The 17813-nt window shown below is 40.9% G+C and overlaps 1 protein-coding gene across 2 annotated transcripts in view; it reads right to left on the reverse strand.

Annotated features, from left to right (window-relative positions):
- The window catches only part of Hpgds (hematopoietic prostaglandin D synthase), a 13898-nt gene extending 2447 nt beyond the window's left edge, over window positions 1–11451 (reverse strand). The window contains exons 1-5 of one of the 2 annotated variants that reach the window (XM_013029733.1): window positions 11072–11451; window positions 6085–6226; window positions 4887–4979; window positions 4103–4212; window positions 84–182 (exon numbers count right to left, since the gene is read on the reverse strand). In XM_013029733.1, coding sequence (XP_012885187.1) covers window positions 84–182; window positions 4103–4212; window positions 4887–4979; window positions 6085–6217 — 435 coding nt within the window. In that variant the 5' untranslated portion in view covers window positions 6218–6226; window positions 11072–11451. Of the gene's footprint in view, window positions 1–83; window positions 183–4102; window positions 4213–4886; window positions 4980–6084; window positions 6227–8429; window positions 8471–11071 lie in introns of those variants that run through there. The other variant, XM_013029734.1, reaches the window with a different exon arrangement.
- Window positions 11452–17813: the final 6362 nt, after the last annotated feature.

The raw sequence follows: 17813 nt of genomic DNA on the forward strand, positions 1-17813 counted from the left end.
TATATTATATATATTAACATGTATATATACATATATATTAACATGTATATATACATATATATTAACATGTAAAACATACTCACAGAGTTATCAATAAGCCACTCTTTGTCCCCTAAATATGCATGCAAATCCTGAAGAAGGCAAGGTGCATCATGAGTCAGCAGGTCCTGGAAAATCTGATCCTATGAGAGAGAGAAGACATCACTTAAAAAATTATAAGAAAAGGAAGTGATTAGAAAAGGAAGTCAGTTTTTCATTGTTTTCTCTCTCATGAGAGAAGAAAGGAATAAAAAGTTACAAGTTTTCTTTATTTGTTTATGTTTGGGATATCCTGGAGAAATCTGATATTCTCTAGACCTTAGTCATTTTTTGGGGGGTGGTCAGCCATGGGGCTTGAACTCGGCCTGGGCGCTGTCCCTGAGCTGAATCTTCAGCTCAAGGCTAGCACTCTACCACCTGAGCCACAGTACCACTTCTGGTTTGCTGGTGGTTTACTGGGGATGAGTTTCATGGACGTTCCTGTCTGGGCTGGCTTTGAACCATGATCTCAGATCTCAGCTTCCTGAGTAGCTAGGATTACAGGTGTGAGCCACTGGCACCCAGCTGGTCGTACTTTTAAATGAAGCATTGGAGTGAATCCCGATGCTGTGTGCATAGAATCTATGAGATGAGGCCCAGGAAGCCAGAAATGTTTTGTCCTTCCCACAGCTTGGTTGAACTTAGCACCTGTGGGAAACAAAAAGACACCCACAGAGTTCCCCAGCAGAGCTAGAATCGGGAGGTTTGAATGGAACAGGGCGTTGCTATTGCTGGTCATCTCTCCTAACCTCTCAATGTGCCTGTCTGCCTGCTAATTCTGTTCTAGTGTGCATTCTCATCGCTTCAAGGACACCAAAGTGTGTTTTTGTGCAGTGTGCCAGGTAAAAGATCTGTGCTAGTATGGGCTCCTTTAGTCTGAGTTCCTTACACATTTGGTGAATTATCTCAATGTAAAATCTAATTGGTAAACAACACAATTATTATTCAAGGTGCATTTGAAAGAACATGCTCCAAAATACTATAAAGAAGAAATTTGATTATTTTTCATTAAATATAGAGCAAATATGATATTTTATTTATTTATTTAGCCAGTCCTGGGGTTTGGGCACTGTCCCTGAGCTTCTTTGAAGGCTAGTGCTCTACAACATGAGCCACAGTGCCACTTCCAGATATTTCTGTTTATGTGGTACGAGGAACTGAACCCAGGGCTTTATGTATGCTAGGCAAGCATGCTATCACTAGGCCACATTCCCAGCTCTTGAGTATATATTGTTAAGAAAATGTTTCTCCAAAAAGAAATGCACTCATTAACTGACATTAAATTGTAACCCCTAGATACATCACCTTTATAACAACAATACAAATTTTTAAAAATTAAGTTTCTGCCAGGCACTGGTGGCTCACACCTATAATCCTAGCTACTGAGGAGGCTGAGATCTGAGGATCCAGGTTCAAAGCCAGCCCAGACAGCAAAGTCCATGAGATTCTAATCTCCAATAAACTACTCAGAAAAAGCTGTAAGTGGCCCTGTGGCTCAACTGGTAGAGCACTAGCCTCAAGAAAAAGAATCTCAGGGACAGTGCCCAGGCCCCAAGTTCAAGATCCAGGACTGGCGCACACACACACACACACACACACACACACACACACACACACACACACACACTTCTAAACCTACTCAGATGGCTGAGATCTGAGGATCAGAGTTTGAAGCCAGCCCAGGCAGCAAAGTCCATGAGACTCTTTTTTTGTTGTTGCTGTTGTTGGTGGTCATGGGGCCTGAACTCTGGGCCTGGGCGCTGTCCTTCAGCCCTTCAGCTCAAGGCTAGCACTCTACCACTTTGAGCCACAGCGCCACTTCCAGCTTTTTTTTTCTGCTTATGTGGTGCTGAGGAATAGAACCCAGGCCCTCATGCATGCAAGGCAAGCACTGAACGACCTTCCCAGCCCTTCATGAGACTCTTATCTTCAGTTATCCACCAGAAAACCAGAAGTGGAGTTCTGGCTCAAAGTGGTAGAATGGTAGCGTTGAGCAAAAGAGCTCAGGGACAGTGCCCAGGCCTGACAAGCCCCAGGACTGACAAAAAAATAAAAAATAAAACAATATGTTTCGTGATCAATCGAAGACAGCTGTTGTACACTTCGGATTCAAAGATTTCTTGTTTCTGCTTCTAGAAAATTGTAAAGGAAGTGTTTTTGTGCTGAGATGTCATTGTACACTAACAAATGGATGTTAGGTATTGTGGAAGGTTTGGTTCTTTAAAGCATTGCTTTTATAACCACACTATCGGCCTTCCTGAGTGTTGGAATGGGACCATTAGAATTCCCTCTGTCCCGCTCACCCTCCCTCCCCACCCTGCTCCTGGGTAAGGGAATAAATATAGATGCACTGCTTTCGCAAAGTGGCACCCACGGCACATTCACCCATTACCGTGGTGATCAATGACCACAGGTATGTTTTACCATTAATCAAACATGTGTAATTGCTGTGTGTATTGATGGTTTTTTTTTTTCCTACACACATCTAGTAAGGAATGTTTTACTGTCACCTTACTGAATCAATCTTGTCTGCTTTTCCATCCTTACCTGACCAGAAGGTGGCAGCACTGAACCCACTTCAGAAAGGCTAAGAGCCGAAATGCAGAACTGTGATTTCCCTTGTGTACAGGGGCCAAGGACTGCTGACTAATTAGTCTGTAGCTACTGGTCCTGTTTCACAACACCTCCTGCCTTCCCATGAGTTACGATAAAGTGCGCTTGCTTGGCTCTGGCAAGTTGTAAGGGGTATACAAGGGCATTGTTCTTTATGAGCTAGCTCAGGATGATAATAAATATTTAAGGACAATGCCTGTAGAGCACATATGAGGACACCCAAACCAGATGGGAGCCGCATGGCTCCAAATCCCTGCTCTTGCCTTATTGCCTGGGCTCACCCTTCATTTTCACTTTTGGAATTCTAGAGGACAGGTTCACAGTAAGCAGGGGGCATATACAAGAAAAGAGGCCAGCTTCTAGGACAAAGGACTCAGTCACCAGAGAAAGGCAATGCTTGAGACATCAGGGGGAGGAAGTTCAATATGAAGCTGTGCAGAAAACCTGCCTAGAGAGCCAGGCCCTGGAGGGCCAGAGGTCTCCAGCCCAGACAGCTCCAACAAAAGACTGGAGATATTAGGTGACTTGTGGAAAATTGAGAACCTATAAATAGTGTGCAGACTTGGGAATCACAGTGAGAAAAATTAAGAAAAAGGAAAAGAATGCAGGGACTAACTTTGAGGTGGAAAAGTGAGAAAGAAAACATTAGTAGAACACAGTATACTACAATGTAATTTGCATAGAAATACTAATATAATTGTGGAATATTGATAGACCCACAAATGTTTTGATATAATTATTTGGGGAGTTTGGAGAAAGGGAAATAGAAGAAAGGATTATGTAAGAGATAAATTCTCATTGTTACCCTATGAAGTTCAACAAAACCAACTCAAATTGATGGATCAAAGTCATATTTATGTATGCTAAAAAATATGGAGGTGCATTCAATTGTAGTGGCTCCTGCCTATAAATGTAGCTACTCAGAAGGCAGAGATCGGAAGGACTGTGATTTATGGTCAGCCCAGGCATAAAGTTCAAGAGTCTAATAGCTGGGCATATTGGCACATACCTGTCATCCTAGCTAAGGTGGGAAGTATAAAATAGGAGGATCACAGTTTAGGCCAGCCTGAGCCAAAAAATGAGAAGACTACCTCAACCAGGGGAAAAAAGGGCTGGAGGCTTGGTTCAGCTGGACAATACTGGCCTAGCAAGCCCCGGGTTATGAGAAACTGCAAAGAGGGAAAAAAGGGAAAAGAAATAAAGCATAGACATATGCTAAAGAAACATCTGGAGAAGAGCTGATAGGAGGAGTCAAATTTGCTTCAAATTTTAACTTAACTTGGATAGTTTTAAAACTAAACCTACATATTATGTAGAGAAACAACTTTCTCAACTTTCTAAAGTACCTAACACAGTGTCTGTCACTCAGCATGTATGCTTCATAGCATCAATAGTAAACGGATTGCCTTACTTTTACATCTTGCTGCTTCTCTGCCCAAGGAAAACGAGACATGAAATCATCCAAGGTGTCCACAATAGCATCCACTCGACACTGCTCCATGTCTGTTTTCCCAGCCAGATCTGTGGAGTAGAGACCAACTGACCACCTGACCGACACCAACTGACCAACACCAGCAAGGTAAATAGGAAGTGTCTTCATAGGACCAGCGCTCTCCAGAGGTCCAGCTTCCATCCACCTGTTTGTTCCCTTTCTCACTTACCTTATTCACAGACCACGTTTATTAGCATCTTATGTGGTCATCATCTTTTCTTTGTGAAATAAGAATATATATTCCAGCTGGGCGCTGGTGGCTCACACCTGTAATCCTAGCTACTCAGGAGGCTAAGAATCGTGGTTCAAAGCCACCTGGGCAGGAAAGTCCTTGAGACTCTTATCTCCAATTAAGTACTGAAAAATCAGAAGTGGCACTATGGCTCAATGTGGTAGAGCACCAGCCTTGAGCAAAAAATAGCTCAGAAACAGTGCCCAGGTCCTGAGTTCAAGTCCCATCACTGACAAGGGAAAAAAAAAAACACCAAGATCCTCCAGGTTTGAGCAGCTAGGATTGTTATGTGTCAGCCACAGCCACCTGACACAGTTAAACTAATTTAGATAGGACATTTATACTACTCTACTACTTAATTCAATTTTATTTGCTCTGTAGATTTGAATATTACTGTTTCTTAAAGAATACTGAATAAACATCATGTAGTTTATCAGTTGCCCAGACTTTTGAACATAATAAACATATTACCTTTGTTTTTTACCAAGAATCTTGCTATTGCGAGGCTCTGGTGAAGAGTATGTCCATTGACTTCCAAAACAGGGATCTTGCCAAATGGAAGAGCTTAAAATAAAACAAGAATCAGCTGGGCGTCGATGGCTCACGCCTGTAATCCTAGCTACTCAGGAGGCTAACATCTGAGGATCGAGGTTCCAAACCAGCCCGGGCAGGAAAGTCCGTGAGACGCTTATCTCCAATAAAACCACCAGAAAACTGGACGTAGTGCTGTGGCTCAAGTGGTAGAGCTCGAGCCTTGAGCTGAAGAGCTGAGGGACAGTGCCCAGGCCCAGAGTGCAAGCCCCACAACAAAAAAAAAAAAACAACAAAAAACAAAAAACCAAAACCCCCCCCCCCCCCCGCTAAGAATCAGTTTTATAATAGAACCAAGAGTTACCACACTCTCATTTCTACTGGTAATTGTGGGAAAATATTGTGACTTTAAAGTCTTTTTGTGTGTGTGTTGTGCCAGTCCTGGGCTTGAACTCAGGGCTTGGGTGCTGTCCCTGAGCTTTGCTCAAGGCTAGTGATTTACCATTCCAACCACAGCACCACTCCAGGTTTTTCTGAATAGTTTATTGAGGATATGATTCTCATAGCCCAGGCTGGCTTTAAGCCACGATCCTCAGATCTCAGCCTTCTGAGTAGCTAGGATTATAAGCATAAGCCACCAGCACCCAGCTATTTCTTCTTCTTTTTTTTTATTGTGAAAATACTGTACAGAGGGGTTACAATTACATGGGCAAGATAATGAGTACATTTCTTATCAAGCATTGTAGCCTCCTCCTTTGTTTCCCCTTCCCATCCCTTCCCATCCTCCCCCTGTCCCCCCAATCCTCCCCGCTCCCCCCCACCCCAGCTATTTCTTCTTAAAAGGGACAGCTGGCCACCTCAATAAAGACAATTAGATGACTGGATGTACAGTCAGTTCTAAAACTGGTTATAAAACTCAGGTGTGTCTTTGTGTTTCCTCTAATATTAGGAAGTTTGCTAGGTCATAGGCATTCATTTAGTTTCCCTTTCCTGCTACTTCTAAACTGAAAGGGAAATTTTCAATCTGCTTGAGATCAAAACCCCTTTATTCCCCTCCCCCCCTTTCCCTAAAGAAGGCAGAAAGGCTGTGCAAGAACATTCTCCCTATGTGAATGTGAGTATTACATGTGCCACTTACTTGATTTGACTTTAGGCCAGTCAGCTAGCTCTATCCTGTGATCTTCATATTTTATGTCCAAATAAGCAAATATGTAACGAATAATTTCTGCTCTCCCCCTCATATTGAAATAAATCAGTTTGTAGTTTGGCATGGTTTACTGCTGGAAAGACAAAAAAGAGCAAAAATGTTTTAACAGACTTCTGGACATAGCTCAGTCATTTCTTTTAGTGGCTTTTTAGAAAACTTTATAGCATCTTGTGAGATAACAAGAGAGGCCAGAGGATATTTTGAAACAAAAATAATAAGTCACGATCTAGTAATAATATATAGCACTCTACTGCTTAAGCCACAGCTCCACATCTAGCTTTTTCTGAGTAGTTTATTGGAGATAAGAGTCTCACAGACTTTCCTGTCTACGTTGGCTTTGAACCACCATCTTCAGATCACAGTCTCCTGAGTAGCTAGGATTAGAAGTCTGAGTTTTCCTTGCCCAGCTCTTTTGCCATTTTGTTTGTTTTGTAGATTCCAGGTTTTGTGAAGTTGCCTGCATCATACAAACCCACCCCATCTTGGTACCTGTGTTGGGATGGGTAGATGGTGAGCCTTTTCCTCTGTCTCTCACAGAAAGAAGAGAGAACTGCTCTTATATTCCACCATCATGGCTAACAAAGCTCTATTTGTTAAACGTGATACATTATAATTTTATGAGTTTTCTGTGATTTTATATACATTTTTACATTAATTTCTACTGTTTATGAACAGGTTTTAAGCATCTACACTGGAATATGCATATTGTACAGGTCAGGCAGTTGAAAATTTGAAATTCAGTTCTTCTATGTATTTGTTTGGCATCTTTGGACTAGTTTACAGAGGCTCCCTGGATTTCAAAGCACATGTTTAAAACTAAGGGTACAGATGTAGATTTGGAGATTCACTAAGTAATGTAGGCAGGTATGACTTTGAACTCTTACTATAGACAAGAATTGACCTTGTGAATCTTATATATTAATATGATCATAATGGTATGACAACTATTCATGTAAAGAAATCAGTTAAAATAGTCATTGTGGGGGGCTGGGGAGGTGGCTCAGTGGTAGAGCGCTTGCCTTGCATGCATGAGGCCGTGGGTTTGATTCCTCAGCACCACTGATTCCTCAGCAGAAAAGGCCGGAAGTGGCATGTGGCTCAAGTGGTAGAGTGCTAGCCTTGAGCTGAAGAGCTGAGGGACAGTGCCTAGGCCCAGAGTTCAGGCCCCACTATATATACATATATATATAGTCATTGTGTACTAAGGAAATTTCAAAAGAATATTTGATTAAAAATAGTCAAGGTCAGGGTTGGTGTCTCACACCTGCAATCTCAACTACGCCGGAGGCAGATAGGAGAATCAAAGCACAAAGCTAGCCTGGATAAAAAGGTAGTGATATCCCATCTCAACAAATATGCCACGCTTGGTTGTTCATGTCTATAATCCCAGGGAGGTAGAAGGTGTAAATAGAATCTAAGCAAAAATCTGGAAGAACCTATCTGAAAAACAACTAAAGCAAAAAGAGTGTGTCAAGTGCCCACATATTACCGTTATCTGACACACAATATTTGTTCAGGAAGGAAGGAAGGAAGCGCAGTGGAGGCTGGGGCATGCCAGATTCTTCCCGAGTGAAAGCAGTAGTCTAGATCTGGGTGATTGTATTGAACTCAGTTTCGCAAGAGCATGTAAGCCGGGCGCCAGTGGCTCCGCCTGTAATCCTAGCCTAGGAGGCTGAAATCTGAGGATCATGGTTCAAAGCCAGCCCTGGCAGGAAAGTCCGTGAGACTCCTATCTCCGATGAACCAGCAGAAAACCAGAAGTGGCTCAAGTGGGAGAGCGCTCACCTTGAGCTGAAAGCTGAGGAACAGCACCCAGGCCCAGAGTTCAAGCCCCACCACCAACCAAAAAAACAAAAACAAAAAACCCAAAATATTGTTTTGGTAATTAGATATCCATTAAAGGGCACATGGCTGTAGAGGTGATTTTTTTTAAATTAAATCTTGGAGGAAAAATTGATTTTTACCTTTTACAAACAGTTCCAGAAAATTTAACTTTTAAATTAGACATTAAAAAATAAATTCTAGATTAACTTATGAGTATGAACATAATCATCCTAAATAAATGACTAGTATTCACATTTAGTAGTATCTGAAAAGAAATAAAGGCAAAGTTCCTTTTTTTCTTTTTTTTTTCTGGTCATGAGGCTTGAACTTAAGGCATGGGAGCTGTCCCTAAAGTTTTTTGCTCAAGGCCAGCACTCTACCACCTTGAATCACAGCTCTACTTCTGGTTTTCTGGTGGTATATTGGAATTAAAAATCTTATGGACTTTCCGCCTGGGCTGGACCCTCAGATTTCAGCCTTCTGAGTAGCTGGTATCACAGGCGTGAGCCACCGACGCCTGGGTAAGGCAAAAGTTTGAATTCAAGCCTCCATCTGTCTGATAAGCAACACAAGAATAACATACAGGATATTCACCTGTGATTTGCCTAAATTGGATTTGAATAGCCCAGGGGCACGCCCGTGACCTGTTGGTCTCTTATTTCCTGAGCCCTTCATTGATGAGCCCCATGTTTAGAATCTCTTATTGGGAAAAATGCACGTATTTCCTCAAACAATCCAGACCATAAAATTAAAAAACAAAAAGTTGATCTCCTCTACACTTGAACTACTGGGCTGTTTTCTCTAAAGCCAGATGAAGTTTCTGCCTCACTAGAGAGATAAAGATTCCCTTTAGAATTCTATTTGAGGACTGGGAAGGTGGCTCAGTGGTAGAGCGCTTGCCTTGCATGCCTGAGGCCCTGGGTTCAATTCCTCAGTACCACATAAGCAAAAAGAAAAAAGCCGGAAGTGGTGCTGTGGCTCAAGTGGTAGAACACTAGCCTTGAGCTGAAGAGCTGAGGGACAGCGCCCAGGCCCAGAGTACTGGACCCCCAAAAAAAATTGTAGATAGAATTCTATTTGAAAGGTAAGGTACCCAGTTTATGGAAGAACACATGAATAAATGACTAACTTGAAAACTCTGAGTGGTAAGTACTTGCCATACAGATATACATACTCAGGAATATAGCAACAAAAGCAGAAGACTGAAGTTTTCATATATATTAAATTTGTTAGGAATATTCTATTTTTCTTGGAAACAATAATGTCTTTGAAAAATTCTATCTTAAAACAAAAGAAAAATTCTATCTTGAGTACTCCATTCTTTTGGGCTTCTAGCTCTTTTTTTCCTTATTTTTTTATTAATAAGTTTTGTTATTGTGAATACCGTACAATTACATGAGCAAGCTAATAAGTACATTTCTTATAGCTCTTTTTAAAATTTGTATAACATTACTATTGTAGGCGATTAACAACAAAAATAAATAGGAACATTCAATCATGGAAGCAATTTTAAGATTTCCCTGGATAAAATACAAATTAGCATGATATAATCCATTTAATTTTGACTAAACCAATGTTTCATCTTGACTAAAATTGGCATCTATAGATTGCTATAAAACTACAGTAGAGTCTAGAAAAAAATAACAATTCAAGTCTGATTCTCAGGCAAAGGAGGCTTATATCTAATTTCTATTTCAAACATCTTAATAAAGATGCTGTCAGAGAATTGAAAATAAGAGAGAACTTTTAGAATAGTTTTGATAGGCAGAACATGTGCACATAAAAACTAAATACTAACAGTTGTCTTACAATTCATTTCAAAACACTGGCCAATCTGAGTTGTTCATCTTTATAAATAAAAGACTTTGGGAACTCAAATGTACTTGGGAATTCCAGACACAGACTTTTTTTTTCCATTCTGCCTAACAATTGTGCCATCCAAGAGACTGAAGTATAAAAACAAAGATTATTTGTGAGTTTGCTGACAGGTCTTCTTTGCTACATCTTGATGAACCCACACAAAATACAGTGGTATAAAGAATAATCCTTGCACTAAGGTTTGCATACATGCATGCTGGTATTTTGAAGACAAAAGCTGGATTTGGCCACCCTACATATCAGACACTGCTGTCCACATTGACCAAATTGACCTCAAGTAACAGCAGTTTGTCACCCCCACACCCCCCCCACATGCACACACACACACACACACACACACACACACACACACACACACATTCCTGAGCTCCTCAACAGCTATGGTAAAATTCTGACTTTTCTCCTTTTCCAAAATCCTTGCATATTTCTACTTCACTCCTGGAAATGCTACACTGTTAGTGTCAAATTTTCAGAGAGAAAGAGAAGAACTTTTGTTTACAGATTTCAGTCAAACACTGGATGTTTGATTTGAAACTAGCAAGCAGGGAATCTCTGTTTTCTTAACAAATCCCAACAAAATATCACTTTAAATACTTTCCTCCATTAGAACTGAAACAAGTGGGATCATTAAAAATAATTTCTGACCTGGGGCACATCTCCTAAACTTTAAAAGCGAACAATGATAAAATGTAATTCTTAAACATAGGACATGTCAATAAAATGTATTTTAAAATGAAAGAACACACCACAAATAAAATCCTTAGTTTTAAAAAGAACAAAAACTAGCATGAAGTAACATTTTATACTGCTTTATATATTGAAAATTCACTTTGGAAAGTTCTGGAAGAAACTCTGACTGGGATTGGGTTATTTTTTTTCCTGTCAGTAATGACTGTTTTCTCTGTTCACGTCCACTTGAAGAGATCTATTATGGTCTCCCCAATCCAATTTACATTTTTACCATTTTGATTTCCAAATGGTATTATTAGCTCACTACTCAGTCATAGGATGTGACAGCTGTAAGAATAAAACCTGAGGAAGTGGTCCTGTGGCTCAAGCGGTAGAGTGCTTGCCTTGAGCTGAAGAGCTCAGGACAGCACTCAAGCCCAGGGTTCAAGCCCCACAACCAACCAAGAAAAACAAACAAAGAATAAAACCTGAAGAGGGAAGATTATCTCACCACCTATCTGTATAGAGGTTCAACGGTACCACTTACTTGTGCTGTATCTCTGTGGAGTCTCTAGAGTCTTCTGTCCCAGGCTTTGTGGCAGCACTGTGGTTTCATGAGACGATTCTCACAAGCTAATGAGAGAGGAAGTGACTTTCTTCTTTCACTTCCTAGATGAAATGTGCCTGGCCAACAGTTCAGTCTGCTTCGCATTTCCTAAAATCTCTGTGTATAAATGACCAGGCTTCGGTGGCTTACAAAATCCTTTTGGAGGCTGAGATCTGAGGATCAGGGTTTGGAGCCAGTCCAGGCAGAAGAGTCCATGAGATGTTTATCTTCAGTGAATCAGCATGAAGTTAAAAGTAGAGCTGTGGCTCAAATGGTAGAGCACTGTCTTTAGCTGGAGTGCTAAGAGACATCATGCAGGGCCTGAGTTCAAGCCCCAGTTCCAGTGCGCGCGCGCACACACACACACACACACACACACACACACACACACACACACACTTTAAATAAATAACTAATCCAACCCTTTTGCAGACAGGATGAAGTCCAAGTCACAGGTGCTTGCAAGAAAGAACATGCTAATTATACTCATTTGTACAGGCTTCTGAATAGGGAGAAACTCACATCTCATCATATCTTCTTTAAGGATAAGCACATGGCTCACTTCTATCTTTCAAAAAGGTCATCAGAGGTGGCTTTGCTCTCTTCCTCCACACCTGAAGCAGGTGCACCTCCAACAGGTGCATTGTTTACCATGTGTTCCTCACTGCAGTAGCTGACCTGATGGTATTTATTTGTCTTTTCCCATGGAATGTGAGCTCCCAAAAACTGACACTTGTTTTCTGCATAGTTATATCCTTGAGGCTAAGAAGAATGTCATGCATGCCATAGGTGCTGATGAATAGTTGATAATTGAATGGTCCTAATTGGTATCCGCTCCCACTTCATGTTTTCACAAGGACTCTAAATTTGCATGCTCTGCTATCATTTGTTTATGCACATTCTAAGAAGAGCTATATTGTTTAACATCAACCCTGAGTGGAAAACTCAAACATACATTGTTCAGAATCTTTCTATAAATTAGTAGCACATACCTATCTTACCTATTTTTGAAATTTGTGTTTTAATCCTTAATGCAGGAGACAGGGTTTCACTATATTGCCCAAATTGGCCATGAATTAGTTGTTTCACGCTCCCAAGTGCTGGGTGTACAGGTATATGGTATCATACCCTGTACTCCAGTCATTTTCAAATTCTCTTTTATAGACTGCAAGACTAAAACATGGGAAGTTAGGTAAATTGCCCAGGAGTTTTGTTGGGATAAGAAAAATGAAAGCTGAGACCCTCTGCTGAAATATTTAGTAATTTTTTCTGACATAATACTGCTTGTCTATAAAGACTATTTGGTTAAAAAATTAATGCAATAAATAATTCTCCCCACCCTTGGTAAGACAGTCTTGCTACAATAGCCCAGCTGGCCTAGAACTCTGTTTCCCAGCCTCAGCCTCTTGACAGACGGATTTACAGGATTGCATCACAATGCCCAGCTACTTTGTCCACTTAAGAAAATGTCTGCCTTGGGGCTGGGAAGGAGGCTCAGTGGTAGAGCGCTTGCCTTGCATGCATGAGGCCCTGGGTTCGATTCCTCAGCACCACATAAGCAGAAAACAAAAAGCCGGAAGTGGCGCTGTGGCTCAAGTGGTAGATTGCTAGCCTTGAGCTGAAGAGCTGAGGGACAGTGCCCAGGCCCAGAGTTCAGGCCCCACAACTGGACCCCCTCCCCCCCCCCCGCCAAAAAAAAAAAAAGAAAAAGAAAATGTCTGCCTTGTACCTATTCTAGAGGAAAAGAAAGCAACAAGTAATAAATCATTGATCGAAAGCTACTTGCCCATAAATAATCCATCAGTGCATTTCCTCGTGAATTCAGCCTTCCTGTTGGTAGCCCTCTGCTGGTCTTGCATATCCTCATTCTGTGGGACTTAACCAGGCTATTTAAGTTTACCAACTGCGTGCTAGTGACTCAGGCCTGTAATCCTGGCCACTCAACAGGCTGAGATCTGATGATTGCTGTTTGAAGCCAGCTGGGGCAAGAAAATTGGGAAACTTTTATCTCCAATTAATCACCAAAAAAGACTGAAGTGGAAGTGTGGCTCAGGTAGAATAATCCTGGCTCGAATGAAATAGCTAAGGCTAAGTATTGAGTTCAAGCCCCAGTACTGGAACAAAATAATAATCATCATCATCATCATCAACCTACGCCCATCCAGTTCTCAACCCAGACATTTCCTCCTGTGATCCTGCCAACTCCCCAGCCCACAAAAGGGTGTGAAGGCCCTTCTGCTCTCAGGAAGCACAAATCTCCTTCCTCTTAACTCCCTTATGGTAGCCAAAACTCTACTAATTTACTACCAGTCGGGCTTCGGTCAAGTTACTTAACCTCTTCTGTGCCTCTGTTCCTTAGTCCTTAGATGGGATTTACTCATACCAAAGCATAGACAGAACCTTATCTTTACCAGTCAAGTGTTCTGGACTCTAGTGATAAGACTTCTCCAATTAGGAAGCTGAACTCTTACTCCATTTAATTAGATAATCCCTAACTGTTGCCAATTTCAATGAGAAATCAGAGGACAGATTTGTCTTGTTTGCCAACTTACGCAGCACGTGGCTGAACAAGGCAGAGACTGGGAGTTCCAGCTTGGTCATACCTAGAATCCTACTATGCCTGAGACATTGTCCCAAACCAACCAACCAACCAAACAAACAAACCAAAACAGTTGCTAATTAATAACTTAAGTACATAGAGAGTCTTATTTCAAAAGATGAAGTTTTGGATTAAGTATTTTAAGGACAGACCCTTACAGAAGAAAGTAGTAGTGAGAAACAATACACAGTTAAAAGAGAATTTTAAAATAACTGTATAATAAGTAATGCAACGGGGCTGGAAAGGTGGCTCAGTGGTAGAGTGCTAGCCTTGAGCTGAAGAGCTGAGGGACAGCGCCCAGGCCCAGAGTTCAGGCCCCATGACTGACAAAAATAAATCAATGAATAAATAAATAAATAAATAATAAATAGATAGATAAAGCAACAAAAGAGCATTCAATTCCCCATGAGATAGTTACAGCAAATAGTTGTTACCAAATAGTAGATTATTGTTCAAGCCTATCACCCCCCCTCCAAAAAAAAAGTGGCTAAAGAAGTATATCTTATGCTATTTTACCTCAGTGGGTTATTGGAAAATAATTTGTCCTGAAGTAAACCCAAACTTAAATCTCCAGGATTGAGCTTGAACTTTCATGAAGTATTATTTAGTTTAAGCCTCGAATGACTTGACTCGCACATTAGTGGCTCTTACATCCCTGCCAAATCTTCCTGAAAATATTTGTCTTAGTTTTCCAGGATGACACTGATTTGATACAGAAACTGAGTATATATTAAAAAAGTTAAAATAGAGAGAAAGAAGTAGGTAACCAGGTGATAGTTATAGAGGTACACTGCATATACACATGAAAGAGTATAATACCACCCACCAAAATCATTTAAAAGGAGTAGAAAGGGTAAAGGATTAAAGAGTACTGTAGAGAGGGGTGGTTTGACCAAAGCACGTTAGATGCATGTGTAAACATCACAATGGAGCCACTTTGTAGAATTAATCAGTGCTAATAAAACTTAGATAAATGAACTGTTCAAGCTGAGTCTGGTTTTGAATTAAAGTCTTATCCCTAGTGCCAAGAAAATGCCTGCTGCCTTCCTAGCATATGTGTTCAATACTTGTATTTGCATTCGCCAATTATTTCCCCTCTGAGATGCTGTGTGACTGCTTTTAATTTGGACATGCTAGAGTGCTTTGTCCAATATCCAAACCTCACAAATAAATGTTTGGATGGAAAACTGATTAATGGTTCCATGTCTATCTCCGTGCCAAAGTATGTGCACAGATTCTAATCCACTGGGATCCATGCCCAACACACAGTGGATGATCCTGTGATCCAGGAGATTATTGTCAAATGTCTCAACTAGAATCCTTCAGCCAAGTGGCTCTGTACTTGAATGTAAAAATCAATGTAGGTTTGTATCCACTAAAACTTAGATGTTTCTAGCATTTTTCTAATGGTAAACATTAAACGACTCTGCAGTGAAAGTAGTCATAATTACTAATATTTTTTGTTTCATTTTGCCGCACTTTTATTTGAACAACCTTTTGTTAAGCATTTTAATATAATTCAGCTGGTTATAGGGTTTTTTAGATTAACTTAAATGCATTTTAATTTGGACCTGAAGACAGTTAACTACTAACTAACTAAATACCAAAGATTTGTTACAAAAGCAATATTTCAATTCTTAGTGATGCTTATCTTTAGGATTTCCCTTTTGCTTTTTTTTTTTTTTTGGTACTGGTCCTGAGGCTTGAATACAAGGCCTAGGCACTGTCTCTGAGCTTCTTTGGCTTAAGGTTAGCTCTCTTCCACTTAAGCTACAGCTCCACTTCACGCTTATTTTTTTTAGTGTTTGATTGGAGAGAAGGGTCTCAAGGACTTTCCTGCCCAGGCTTGCTTTGTAATCCTCAGCTCTCAGCCTCTTGAGTAGCATGCCATGTAATGAAAACAGCGTATTTTAAAGCCCCAGAGCTGTGAGAGCAAAGGGACTGCTAGGACACTGCCTGCTACCCAGATGTCAGGGCAAGCAGGAGAAATGAAGAGGATGCTGGGTAGAGATGGGAGGAAAACAAGTCAATGTCTACTAAGGAGCTGAAATTTTAATCAGACATTTTAGGATAGCACTGGAGGATTTTATGCAACGTAGTGTGATTAGATGTGCATTTTAGAAACAATGTTCAGAGGAAAAAGGAGGGGCTCGAGGTTGACGAGACTAGGCTGTGAAGACAAAAGGCGGGGTGCAGAGAGAAGAGGAGATGGTTTTAGGGCACTGGAAAGAAATGCGCTAGAAAGCAAGGGTGACACTATGTATGAAAAGCACTGCCTGGGGTGTCTGTTGCATGACACCAAGCCAAAAATGCACAACCAAGAACTTAGGGGTTTATCAGCCAGCTGCTGGCGGCTCACACCTGTAATTCTAGCTACTTAGGAGGCTGAGATCTGAGGACACCAATTCAAAGCTAAACCAGGCAGCAATATTCCCACTAAACTACAAAAAAACACAAACAAACAAACAAAAAACCCCAGGAACTAGCCCGGCGCTGGTGGCTCACGCCTGTAATCCTAGCTACTCAGGAGGCTGAGATCTATGGATCGCGGTTCAAAGCCAGCCTGGGCAGGAGAGACCGTGAGACTCCTATCTCCAATAAATCACCAGAAAACTGGAAGTGGTGCTGTGGCTCAAGTGGTAGAGCACTCGCCTTGAACTGAAGAGCTGAGGGACAGTGCCCAGACCCAGAGTTCAAGCCCCAAGGCCCACCAAAAAAAAAACCCAAAAAACAAAAAACCAGGAACTGTGGCTCAAGTGGTACAGCACTAGCCTTGAGCAAAAAAACTTGGGGACAGTGTCTAGGCCCCTAGAAAGCCTTAGAAACTGACCCCAGAAAAGAATGAGGCCCATCATAAGGGGATTGCAAAATATTCAACTGGTGGAATCTAACTGGTAGGTAGTTATATGTGTGATGTTTAGGAGAACATTCCAGTGACAGGGTAAGAGAGACAGAGAGAGACACAGAGAAACAGAGAGGCAGAGAGGCAGAGAGGGAGGCAGCAGGTTATTATCAGTCTTTTATTCAATAAAAACAAAACAAAACTGTTGTTGGATGCTGGTGGCACATGTATACTGTACTCTTGGTTCCTCAGCAAGCTGAGGAAGGAAGGCAACTTTAAAGCCAGTCTAGGCTTCATAGGAAGACTCTGTCTCAAAAATCCAAGAATCAGCAAGGTGTCAATTCACACCTTAATATGAGCCACTCAGGAGGCTGAGATCTGAGGATCAAGATTCAAAGCCAATCAAGGCAGGAAAGTCTGTGAGACTCTTATCTCCAACCAAAAAGTCAGAAATGGTGCTGTGGATCAAAGTGGTAGAACACTAGCCTTGCTCAAGGACAGCACCCAGGCTCATTCAAAAACACACACATTCAACAACCACAACAACAAACCCAAGAATCAACTTCAAGTTACCAATAATAAATACCCACACAGAGAACACGTACTTGACATAAATCTTACTGGGTGAAACTGAGGAGAGCATCCTATATTTGCATTGCCATCACACTTAATATTATTATTGTACATAATCACTTAATTTGCTTTCCAAAGTAAGTTTTTACTTTTATGGTTGAATTGCTGGATAATTCGGGGGTTACTTTTTAGAGTCACATTTTCTCTTAGCTTTTTTTTTTTTTTTTGACAGTCCTGGGGCTTGAACTCAGGGCCTGGACACTGTCCCTGAGCTTCTTTTGCTCAAGGCTAACACTACCACTTGAGCTACAGCGCCACTTCTAGCTTTTCCTGTTTATGTGGTGCTGAGCTCAGGGCTTCATGCATGCTAGCCAAGCACTCTACCACTAAGCCACATTCCCAGCCTTTCTCTTAGCTTCAATCTCATCAAAGGAATAGGAACAATAGCTTCTATGAATGAATATGAACATACTATATTGAAAAATACAAAACCTCTTCTCTCACAATCTAGGTTTTTCTGATAGAACTTTTAGCTCTCTTAGCCTAGTCTATAGTATACTAACTGTAGCAAAGATAATCTCAAAATGAAGCTAATTTCAATTGATTAGAATATACTGTTTTTTAATAAAGATTATGTTTAAATACTTGATCAATTGTTTTGAGTCATG

This window comes from Dipodomys ordii, unplaced genomic scaffold (assembly GCF_000151885.1).
Source record: "Dipodomys ordii isolate 6190 unplaced genomic scaffold, Dord_2.0 Scaffold122, whole genome shotgun sequence".
Taxonomy (NCBI): domain Eukaryota; kingdom Metazoa; phylum Chordata; class Mammalia; order Rodentia; family Heteromyidae; genus Dipodomys; species Dipodomys ordii.